At 33.4% G+C, this 12079-nt stretch overlaps 1 protein-coding gene and 1 long non-coding RNA gene across 2 annotated transcripts in view; one reads left to right on the forward strand and one right to left on the reverse strand.

Moving 5' to 3' along the window:
- LOC132159554 (uncharacterized) overlaps positions 1 to 12079 on the forward strand; it is a 1375546-nt gene that overhangs the window by 187529 nt on the left and 1175938 nt on the right. The window contains exons 19-25 of the mRNA XM_059569099.1: positions 114 to 284; positions 469 to 639; positions 4700 to 4873; positions 7146 to 7319; positions 7672 to 7845; positions 8360 to 8524; positions 11785 to 11958. Of these exons, the coding sequence (XP_059425082.1) occupies positions 114 to 284; positions 469 to 639; positions 4700 to 4873; positions 7146 to 7319; positions 7672 to 7845; positions 8360 to 8524; positions 11785 to 11958 (1203 nt within the window). The remainder of the gene's footprint in view (positions 1 to 113; positions 285 to 468; positions 640 to 4699; positions 4874 to 7145; positions 7320 to 7671; positions 7846 to 8359; positions 8525 to 11784; positions 11959 to 12079) is intronic.
- LOC132159593 (uncharacterized) overlaps positions 1 to 12079 on the reverse strand; it is a 200473-nt gene that overhangs the window by 14827 nt on the left and 173567 nt on the right. The window lies entirely within an intron of this gene.

A 12079-nucleotide genomic window follows, 5' to 3' on the forward strand; every position in this document is an offset into this window, starting at 1 on the left:
TTTTCCCCTCTGGGATACCCTTAAGTCAGAATAGGACTTTTATACCTGGTAATTAAATTTTGACATTATTCAATGAGTAGTTAATATATACTGTTGTTTTTGTCTTCCTCAAGAATGTCAAACTGCAGTATCACAGAAGAAGGTTATCTAGCTCTGGCTTCAGCTCTGAGATCAAACCCTTCACACCTGATAGAGCTGGATCTCACAGGAAATGATCCTGGACAATCAGGAGTGAAGGAGCTTCTTGATTCTGTAAAGGATCCAGAGTGTAAACTAAAACTGAGGTAAGATATGACAAAAAAAATAATAATAATAATCAAATCATTCTTATTATTTATATTATTATTTATGGAAATATTATTTAATTATTGCAGTCTGTTGCATCAAAAATAATCAAAAACAATACAAAGTTAGCTTATATTTTTAGTATTGAATTGAATTTAACTTGTTTTATCTTCTCTTCTGCAGGTTTTTGGGTCCTGATGCAGAAGAAGCCTGTCAGTATGTGAATAGACTTGTGGGTAAAAACCTGTTACTCCTGAGAGAACTGAATCTGAGTGGAAGTAGACTAGAAGACTCAAATTTGAAGAATCTTGCTGCTCTACTGCAGGATAAACACTGTAAACTCAACACACTGAAGTGAGTTTTTTATATGATTATATGCTCTGCAAAGCATCTAATAATTTTTAGAGTCTCATCAAATGCTGTTATTACGGTTCTTTAAAGTTTTGAGGGCTATCAGATGAACCATCATTTAAATGCATCTTTGTTACTTTAGTTGTTTATGGCTAAAACAAACTAAATAATGTTTTCTGTCTTTGTTTTCTTTCTTTGCAGACTGAATAATAACAGTATTACTGCAGAAAGTTGTGCTGCTCTGATATCAGCATTTAATTCAAATCCTTCAAACCTGATAAAGCTGGATCTGAGTGGAAATAAACTAGGAAACTCAAGAATAGTAAAGATCTGTAATCTGTTGAGAAATCCACAATGCAGATTGAAGAAACTCAAGTGTGTATTTTTATTTTCTGAATGTTAATACACAATTGTTAATGTTCCTTTAACCAAAATAATTGAAAATGAAAACAGTGGCTTAAATTTCAGTTTCACTCTTTGGACAGTTTAACTTTTCACACGTCACTTATTTTAAGTATTGTAATACATTACTTAACTGAATAAATTATTTAAATGTGGTTTAGTTCATGTTGATCTTAGTAGTTTGTCATAATGCATGTTAAATCCACTTCTAATCTTTATTCAAACAAACAATAAACAGCTTATTTTTGTTTAACAGACTCTCAGACTGCAGTATCTCTGAAGAAGGTTATAAAGCTCTGGCTTCAGCTCTGAGATCAAACCCTTCACACCTGATAGAGCTGGATCTCACAGGAAATGATCCTGGACAATCAGGAGTGAAGCAGCTTCTTGATGTACCACAAAAAACAGACTGTAAACTAATACTGAAGTGAGTGTCTTAAAATTATTAAGTTCAGTAATTTGGATGTACACTATAAATCAAATTTTCTTCATGCTTATAAGTGGTCCTGACCCCCATCAGCACCCGCCCCTCTCAATTCAAACATTGGTTAAAGCGCCACTTAGCCGTTAAAGGCAGCAAATACCCCTAATGTTGTCGCTGTGGGAAGGCAGTGGTGAAAGTATTATTCTGGTTGAGTACCATCTTTACATACATTAGCTGGACTCTTTAAAGAGGAATCGGGCTACAAAAGGCATACAATTTTAAGATTATGTGATATAAATTGTTAATCTATTTTAATTTAGGTTTTTGCAAACTGCTGCCGCAGAGCAAGCGTGTGAGTATCTCACTGAAGTTCTGGGTACAAGTCCATTATTACTGAAAGAACTGGATCTGAGTGAAGATAAATTAGGAGATCTGGACGGAGAGAAACTCTCTGCTCTTTTAATGGACTCTCATAGCAAAGTGGAGAAAATTAAGTGAGTCAACATGATTCTATACATTGCAACTTCTGTTTATTTATTATAAAATACTGTCTGTCATGTGTGATCCAATATAAAGAGCTGTTTGTCTAATGTTTGTTGAATAAGTGCAGAATATTAAAAAATGCTGTTTTTGTGTTCAGGCTGAATAATTGTGAGCTGACAGAGAAAAGGTGTTCAGTTCTAGCTACTGTTCTCTCCTCCAAAACCATCCTGAAAGAGATGAACCTGAACAACAGTCGTCTTCTGGACTCAGGAGTCAAAAAGATCTGTGAGGGACTGAAGAATCCTGTGTGTGAGCTGGAGATACTCAAGTGAGTACAATTGACCATCAGCTACGCTTTGGAAGAGGTGCTAGTGAAGCCAGCAGGGGGTGCTCACCCTGTGGTCTGTGTGGGTTCTAGTGCCCCAGTGTAGTGATGTGGACACTATACTGTCAACAAGCACCGTCCTTCGGACGAGACGTTAAACTGAGGTCCTGACTCTCTGTGGTGATTAAAAATCCCAGGATGTCTTTAGAAAAGAGTAGAGGTGTGACTTCGTCATCCTGGCCAAATTCACCCATTGGTCTCTGACCATCATGGCCTCCTAAGAATTCCCATATCCTCTGATTGGCTTCATCACTCTGTCTCCTCTCCACCAGTAATTATCCAGGTGGATGCTGCACACTGGTGGTGGATGAGGAGATTACCCCCTGACAACGTAAAGCACTTTGAGTGCCTAGAAAAGAGCTAAATAAATGTAATGAATTATTATTATTATTATTATTATTACCACAGCAATCACATGACATTTACACTTTTGGTGATGTGCAAAATTATATGCAAAAGTAAGCATAGATATTTATACATTCATGTGTCTTCATTATTATTATTATTATTATTATTATTATTTATTTTATTTTATTTTTTACATTTATGAAGACTCTGTAAGTGTGATCTAACAGAGGAAAGCTGTTCAGCTCTTGCTTCAGTTCTCAGCTCAGACTCCAGCAGTCTGAAGGAACTTGATCTGAGCAATAATAATCTACAAGATTCAAGAGTGAAGCTGCTCTCTGATGGATTAAATGAAAAATGTAAACTGGAGAAACTCAAGTAAGTTGATTTCAAACCAATTAAAGGTGTCTGGATATTTTGTTTGTGCTCATATTCATACTATTTTTTTTACATTAATTTGTACAAGGAACAAAATTGACTAGTTTTTCTTTTTATCAGTTAATATTAGTCAAGACATTTCTAGAATAAGTGTTAAAGCAGCTAAATGTAACATTTTAATTTCCATTTCTAGACTCTCTAACTGCAGTATCACTGAAGAAGGTTATAAAGCTCTGGCTTCAGCTCTGAGATCAAACCCTTCACGCCTGATAGAGCTGGATCTCACAGGAAATGATCCTGGACAATCAGGAGTGAAGGAGCTCAGTGATTTACTACAGGATCCAAACTATGAACTGAAGACACTGAGGTGAGACTGAGATGTGTTGTAATACTTAAAATGTATGCAGTTAATTTAATTATATAAATATTAATTCAAAAATACAATATGTTGCTGCATAAAAGTTGAAAGTGATGTTATAGTAAACTACTAGGGATTTAAGCATTATTTTTAGATTGTCATTGTACGTTAAAAGGTGAGAACTGAACTGAATCCTGCTTCATATTGTATTCTGCAGGTTTCTGAGTTCTGAAGCAGAAGAAGCCTGTCAGTATGTGATAAGAGTTCTGAATAAAAACCCATTACTTGTGAGAGAACTGAATCTGAGTGAACATAAATTGGACAACACACATAAAATGAAGCAGCTCGCTGCTCTACTTGAGGATAAACATTGTAAACTAAACATCATTCAGTGAGTATATATGTGATTTTCATTTTTGTGCAGTTATGTGTCTTTATAAAATATCTTTCAAAAGTAATTATTCGTTTTGCGTTGCATTTTCATTAACTGGTAACGATTAACATTTGTAATATATGTAATCATTTAACAGACACTTTTATCCAGAGCAGCTTAAAAACTAGTCTCATACATGAAACTTCTGTAAATATAATAGTAAATTCAGACCAATAATACTGGCGTTCAGAATAATTCATCTGCAATTAAAAGGAAATTGGTTTATGCAGCTGATTTCATTTTTGTTAATGAATGAAATTTCTGACATTTAACTTACTCTTTGACTAATACATTTTGTTATTATATGAAATTCTGAACACAGTTTCAGGTGGAGTGAACTCTAAAGTTTCAGTTTACTTGCTGTATATAAGCAGTCACTCACCTTGCTCCAGCATCAGCTGTTTTGGCATATGTCCACTTCCTCAACACCACCAACATAATTCAAGTATATTGCAATCCACACTTATCTTTTAAACACTAGTAGTCCTGATGGTAAATCAGAGCTTGAATTGAAGCCAATTTCTTGACTCACAATAAATAGTGTTAGATACTAAAATAGATAGTGTTATCAAAATGCAAAGTCATCAGTTCACCAGAAAAAAAAAAGAATGTTTGGAAGTTTTAAACACCATTTACATGTGGTTGGAAGCAGAGAAATACACTTTCATGAATCCAAAAATTTACTTCAAAATAGGTTTATGACCAATTTATGGTTTACAAACAAAATTAATTCTGCATGTGTTTCATGAATGAGGCTCAATGCAATCAGCAACAATTAAAGATGTAATTGCTGTAAAGTAGGTCTTGAGATACATTGAATATTTTTTTTTCTTTTTTTTCTTTCTTTCTCTGCAGGATGAATAAAAACAGTATTACAGAAGAAGGTTGTGCGGCTCTGACTTCAGCATTTAATTCAAATCCTTCAAACCTGATAGAGCTGGATCTGAGTGGAAATAAACTCGGAAAGTCAGGAATAGAGAATATTTGTTTGCTTTTGAAGAATCCACAATGCAAATTGGAGAAACTGAAGTGAGCATTTTCATTTGTGTTTTCTTATTAAAGGGATCTATTATCCTTTTATAGCTATTATTGTATGTAAACAATCTGTAAAGCAGGGAATCCATGCCAGAGTTAATCTATACAACAGAACACGCCAGTCTTAAATGTCTCTTCTCTAGTCCTGCCGTTATTTCTGTTATGTAGATACATTAGCATGTTGCACATTTATTTAATGTTCACATACTGGCTACTTGAGCTCTCCCTTAAACAAAGGTAAGGCTAGAAAGACTATCACTATATCATGAAAACACTGTTTGATTCATTGTGTCATTATATGGACATCCAAAGGCAAAATAATTTAGTGGTTAAAGTTTATTTTGAACACTTATCTTTTGTTGTGTTCTCAACATTTTTCTAATGACTGCTTATAAAAGAGGTATAAAATAATTAACACTGTGACATTTATTGCACAAGTCATGCTGGTGAAGGTGGTTCAGGTTGATTAGCTTCATCTTGAGAGTCATTGTCAGACCTGGCCTCGGACTGATATGGCAAAACCGATACCATAAAAGTTATTATGGGGCCCAAATATTCAAAATAGTGTGTTTGATTGACTGAAACACTATTACTAGTGAAATGGTATTTTCAACTGATTTTTTCTTTCTTTTTTTTTTGTTGTTGTTATCTTTAAATATTGCATTTGATATTTGGAAATTCAAATTAAAATAATCTTACTGTAGTATATAATATACTATAATAGTTTTATTATTAACATTTTATATTAGTTTTTATTTTTATGTTTACCTTTTTATATTTTCATTTTATTTTAACAAATAACAAATAAAATAAATTTTAGTTTTCTATTCTATTTTATTAAGGTGTTTATACTTTTATTTGATTTAAAATTAAGGGAACAGAATGATTTTTAAAAATGCAGATGTTATATGCATTTATTTTTACCCCACTGGCCAATAGTTTTTCAAATATGAAGACGAAGGCACAAAGGCACATTTTGCTATTTTTTATATTATCTATTTTTCTATTTATATTTTTCATATTAATATATTTTTCTGTTCAGGTTTTGATTTTATTTTAAAACAACAGTTTACTTATATTTATGTCAGTAGCGTAGCCAGAAAAGAGACTCTGGGTGTGCATATGAAAATCTGGGTGTACCACATTTATTGTCAGATTACTGTGCAAAATTATGGGATAGTATTTTTGTCGCACTTCTTCCGTCCAACCATACTCCTAGTGGGTAATTTGCAGGTTGTGTCAAAATGTAGTTAATTGTTAAATGTAATAATCTTCTTCCAAATACGATCATTTTGAACTTCTGGTACGATACTTGGACATTTCCAATCTGGCAACACTGTCTGTTGATGTTGGGCCCGGGGAGGGAAAAACATCCTCATCAGGTGTAAGGTTAGGCCTTGTGTCCGGCTGTCCATGATCAAGCCAAGGTTTTTTTGCTAAAAAAAATTAAGAAAGGAGCTCTAGCAATGTGCAATCAAAAATTATCTGTTTATATCATAGACTGCTGGGGTCACAGTCAGCTGCTGTTTGCTGATTGGTTGGCAGTCCGAATGTCGGCAGATATATTTTAACAAAAATAATTTAAAATGTAAATTACATTTTAAAATTTTTAGCATTATTGCACCATATATTGGATTCTTATTTCTGTGCCCCTGAGAGTATGATTTAGAACGTTCAGTGGCATCACAGAACTGCCAGATTCAAACAGCTTTTGCGCATTGGCTGGCACTGAGCCAGAGACGGACGCGCTCAGCGCTTGTCAAATATCACAATTTATATGCAGTGTTTTCAACCACATAATGTTTATTTTAGGTTTCATACATTTAAATATACATAATCACTAGTAAAACAATACATTGCTAGTTTGTAAAATACACACTGATGTCTAGGGAAGCAGCAAAAACTATCTAATCAAGTTTGTGTATATATTTTAATAAAAAAATGAAAAATGAAATAAAACGAATACCGATACATCTGTGACAATCATGACGCGTCGCCATGGAAACAAGGGGTCAGTTAAAATATTTGTAATTTACGCGTGAAAGGGTTGATTTAAAAACATATATATTTTCTGAGTAAACAACAATAGCCCAAGTTCAGTAAAAAGATTATTGAGACTATAAAAAATTATTCTGCATCTATTTTTAGGTGTGCCAGCTGCCACTGTGGGTGGCATAGGCACACCCTGGCACACCCGTGGCTACGCCACTGATTTATGTGCGCAGAACATGCTGTACATAACATAAGCCTTTTTTTCCATTTACAGACTTTCACACTGCAGTATCACTGGAGAAAGTTATGAAACCTTGACCTCAGCTCTGAAATCAAACCCTTCACGCCTGATGGAGCTGGATCTCAAAGGAAACTATCCTGGAGAATCAGGATTAAAGTGGTTTTTTAATTTACTAGGAAGTGGAAAGCGTTATTTAATGAACATCAGGTAATAACAGCATTAAATCATTTTAAAAGACACATAAATTTATTGAGCTATTTGAAACATATTAGAGGGGACAGATTAGTTGATATGAAACTGAATAACAGGAAGAGGAATTAATGGAATTGCAATAAAAAAATCAACAGTCACAAAATTGAATTCCATGTGTCTGACAAGTTTTGTTATATAAACAATGTAAACAAATGATTTATTTATTCTCTGAAAAGGGTATTTTCGCAGTGAATTAAGATATGCAATTATCACAACTAATTTAAATATTACACTGGAACCATGATGAGGAGAAGAGTTGTAAAAGGTAAACCGTTATCAAATAATAATTATCTTTAAATTTCTGTAGCTTTTTGGCAAGTCCTGATGCAGAGGAGGCGTATCAGTATCTTACTAAAGTCCTGGGTACAAATCCTTTACTACTCCAAGAACTGGATCTAAGCACAATTAAACTTGGAGACCAAGACTGGGAGAAACTCTCAGCACTTTTGAGGGACTCTTATTGCATAACAAAGAAAATAAAGTAAGGGATAATTTTTTTTGACATTAAATCTTCTCTTTTGATGTGTGGTCACATTTACTGTGTATCTGCAAACTTTTGTGGGTGAAGGCAGGTAAAATGGTTGTCACTTTGCTATCAAGCATAACACTAACTATATTGTGGCTACATACTTGGTTCTTGATTTGTCACTGGCAGATTAATAGTAATGGTTGGCCAGATAATTTCTGAAGCATCCTAATGATTATCAAAGTAATATTCTAACCTTTCTAAGAGTAACTCAGTGGGACTAGGATTGAGTAGAAATGTTGTTGGTTTAAAACTGCATTGATCAGTATTGTTATCTATTTATTTACTCTAGCGGTAAAGGATCAAAATAGTTTTTTTGAGTATGAAATTTGAAACTAAAATTTGTGATGCTGTATCTGCAACAATATCAAAAGAGCAATTTTAGCCTTTCTCAGGTCAAGTGAAAATATATGAATATCTGATAATTTGATCTATTCTGAATAACAAATAATATTGATTTTGTGTTCAGGCTGAATAATTGTGAGCTGACAGAGAAGAGCTGTTCAGTTCTAGCTACTGTTCTCTCCTCCAAAACCATCCTGAAAGAGATGAACCTGAACAACAGCCGTCTGCTGGACTCAGGAGTCAAAGTGATCTGTGAGGGACTGAAGAAATCTAAGCTTGAAATACTAAAGTGAGTGCATCTGCACATTGTGAAAACACAAACCATCACTTTAATGCCAGGAATATAATAATGAAGTACTGTATGATTTAGACATAATTTGTGAATTGGACTACAATTAATACATTTGATCTTTTCTGTAGACTCTCTAACTGCAGTGTCACAGAAGAAGGTTACAAAGCTCTGGCTTCAGCTCTGAAGTCAAACTCAAACCTGATAGAGCTGGATCTCACAGGAAATGATCCTGGACAAACAGGAGTGAAGGAGCTCATTAATGTACTAAAAAAGGGTCAATCATGTAAACTGAGGTGAGTATTCTTATAAATATATGGTAGTAGTTTCAAAACTTTAACGGTAAGAAAATTAAACCATTATAATAAACATCTATTGAAGCTTTGATATGACTAAAGAGCATTTCACAAGCTTGGGAAAAATACTGATTGGCTAGAAGGTATGTTATGGTTTATCAATTAACCAACCTTAAAAGAAAATTGTTCAGCAAATGTCATTGAGTAATTACAATTTTTTTTTTTTGCTTTTAAGAAAGGCTACTCCAATTACAGTAGTGTTAAATATAAACAATGCAAATATATTAGTGGTTATCCGGAGCTGATGAAGTTTCATTTCACATCAGATCTTGCATGGAGCTAGATTTCATATTTGCATGCAACTCTATTTAATTCGCAGCACATACAGAAAAAATTACTATTGCAAGTTAAGCAATGGTATATTATTCTTGCTTTGTTGTTCATTATTCTGCAATAATTTAGAGCCTTGATCACTATCCAGTCATAGGCTTTGTTTAACGCTATATTAACCTGGACTTGGCAAACAAATCATAACCTGAAATCATGGACGACTGACAAGTGGAAGTCTAGCAGGTGTTCTGTTCATTTATTTATTATTATTTATGTAGGGGAACGTACATGTTTCACTATGTTACTAATAAATGTCTGTTTGATCATGCATTTTGTCATGTTCATGGAAAATGTAAATAATTCTAAGATATTCATGTCTAATTGAATGTAATGTTAATGTATTTCATCCTATGTCTCCAGGTTTTTACAAAGTCCTGAAGCAGTAAAAGCCTGTAAGTATTTGACTACAGTTCTCAGTGAAAAACCCATTATGAAAGACCCATTACTCCTAAGAGAGCTGAATCTGAGTAGACTTAAACTAGAACTAAAAAATGTGGAGCAGCTTGCTTCTCTAATGCAGGATAAACACTGTAAGATCAATAAACTTCAGTAAGTATTATTTTCATTTATTTCTGTATATTTACAATATCTTTAATACTTCAATATTAACTGTAAAGTGAGTAAAGTGCAATAATGTTGGCATTAGGTACCTTGTGTTGGTAAATTTTCTCCCTCCTGTCAAACATTGTAGGCTGTGTGATTGTGGTCTAACAGAAGAAAGCTGTTCAGCTCTCGCTACAGTCCTGAAATCAAAATCCAGTCTGAAAGAGCTTGACATGAGCAACAATAATCTGCAGGATGCAGGTGTGAAGAAACTCCAGAATGGCTTAGAAAATAAAAACTGCACACTGGAAAAACTCAGGTGAATTAAAATATTACTGTAGTAAACTACAGAGAAGAAAAATACATGCTTTTGTCAGATGATAAATTATTCAGATGAGAAAGTAAAGATGCATTTTCTTCTCTGATCAGAAAAGGGAGGAATACATAAATTTTTATGATATAAGTAATTTATATTATTAAAGCTGTAAATGCTAGTTTTTGAAGAGTAATGTATTTGTAACTCATTATTTTCACAGAATATTTACTGTTCATATGTATGTAGTAGCTGGAAATTAAATGTAACATTTGTATTTAGAAATGCATTGTAATGTATTGCATAAAACTGTGATTTATTTTCTTTGTAGGTTAAATGATTGTAATTTAACAGACAAAAGCTGTTCAGCTCTTGCTACAGTTCTTGGATCAGATAATAATCTGAAAGAGTTGAGCATGAATAATAATAATCTGCAGGATTCAGGAGTGATTCACCTCTGCATCAGACTGAATAATGTAAAGTGTAAATTGGAGATACTGAGGTAAGTTGTGTGAAAATAAACAAAATAGTGTTTTTCTTTTCTTTGTATGATGATGCCTAACTGACATTATCAGTAACTATTTTTTACCTTATTCTGAAAGGCACCACTGATAATGGTGCATTTACCAGACACTATATTGTCTCAAATTAACTTTGAATACTTCTCATTGTGTGGAAAAGTGACATGTCAGTCTAATTGTTGAACCACACAATTTTCAAAATTGAACTCATGCAACTTTGATACCAGACGACTTTAGCTTTGATTTTCCATTTGTCATCAGTTAAAGGGTTAGGCTTTAATAAAAACTGCTGACAGAAGCTCAGATCTACACTAGAAAATGATATTGGAAGGAGAGATCATTTTAACAGTTTTCCAGTCAAGCCACTATAGAGGTCACTCATGAGCATATCATTTAAAAAAGCTTGCCCAGTCAGATATGTGTGCTGTTTAATGTGTTAGATACATGTTTTCCTTAGTGCATAATACTTAGATGCTTTAATGCCTTTGCTTTTCTTTTATTTACATTTATAATTTAGTGATTTAAAAGTTAGTTGTAGTCATAGTGTACAGTGAGAATCAGTTTATTTACTTGGACATGGTAAATCTGCCACACAACAGATTGTATGGTAGTTAACACTTATGTTAAGATTATATGTAAGGATTTGTGTGTTGTGGTGCTTTTCATGAATGTAGATGTCTCTGTGCTTTCGACATTGCAGATTGTCCCAAACAAACTCTTCCTGTAGTTGTTTATAGGTTTTACACCACTGTGGAGGTATTTTGTCTCATTTCATCCCACTGCTTAATGCAGAACTGCTTCAGCTGAGTGAAATATGTAACATTTTGTTTTGTTCAAAAGAGGTTTAAATCTGAACTATAATTCAGATAATTCTAAAATTTAAATTTTCTTTTTCTTTGCCATTCTGAGGTGGAGTGGCTTGTATGTCCTGAATCATCCAGATAAATAATATTTAGACATGTAGAGTAATAAACACTTGAATCCCTGAAGAAATAACTTGAACTCTTAAGGTGAATTGATGTCTAACATAAAGTTTTCTGGGCCAATGTTTTTCTCCATATTCAGTCATCAGTTTTTGGTTTGAATTAACATTTAATACATTTGTACAAGAAGCAACATATAATTCATTTTAGGGATTTATATAGTTTATTTAATTTCTGGAATAAATTAAGATGAATTTTAAATTTTCATTTCTAGACTTTCAGACTGCAGTATCACTGAAGAAGGTTATAAAGCTCTGGCTTCAGCTCTGAGATCAAACCCTTCACACCTGATAGAGCTGGATCTCACAGGAAATGATCCTGGACAATCAGGAGTGAAGGAGCTCAATGATTTACTACAGGATAAAAACTGTCAACTGAAGACACTGAGGTGAGATGTGATGAAATTATACAAAATAAATACAAATATAAAAAATATACAAATGTTACGATCTGCTGAGTTGGGGCCTGTAACAATAAACAACAGAGAGAGAATATTTTTATTGTTGGTC

Source organism: Carassius carassius, chromosome 16 (assembly GCF_963082965.1).
Source record: "Carassius carassius chromosome 16, fCarCar2.1, whole genome shotgun sequence".
Taxonomy (NCBI): domain Eukaryota; kingdom Metazoa; phylum Chordata; class Actinopteri; order Cypriniformes; family Cyprinidae; genus Carassius; species Carassius carassius.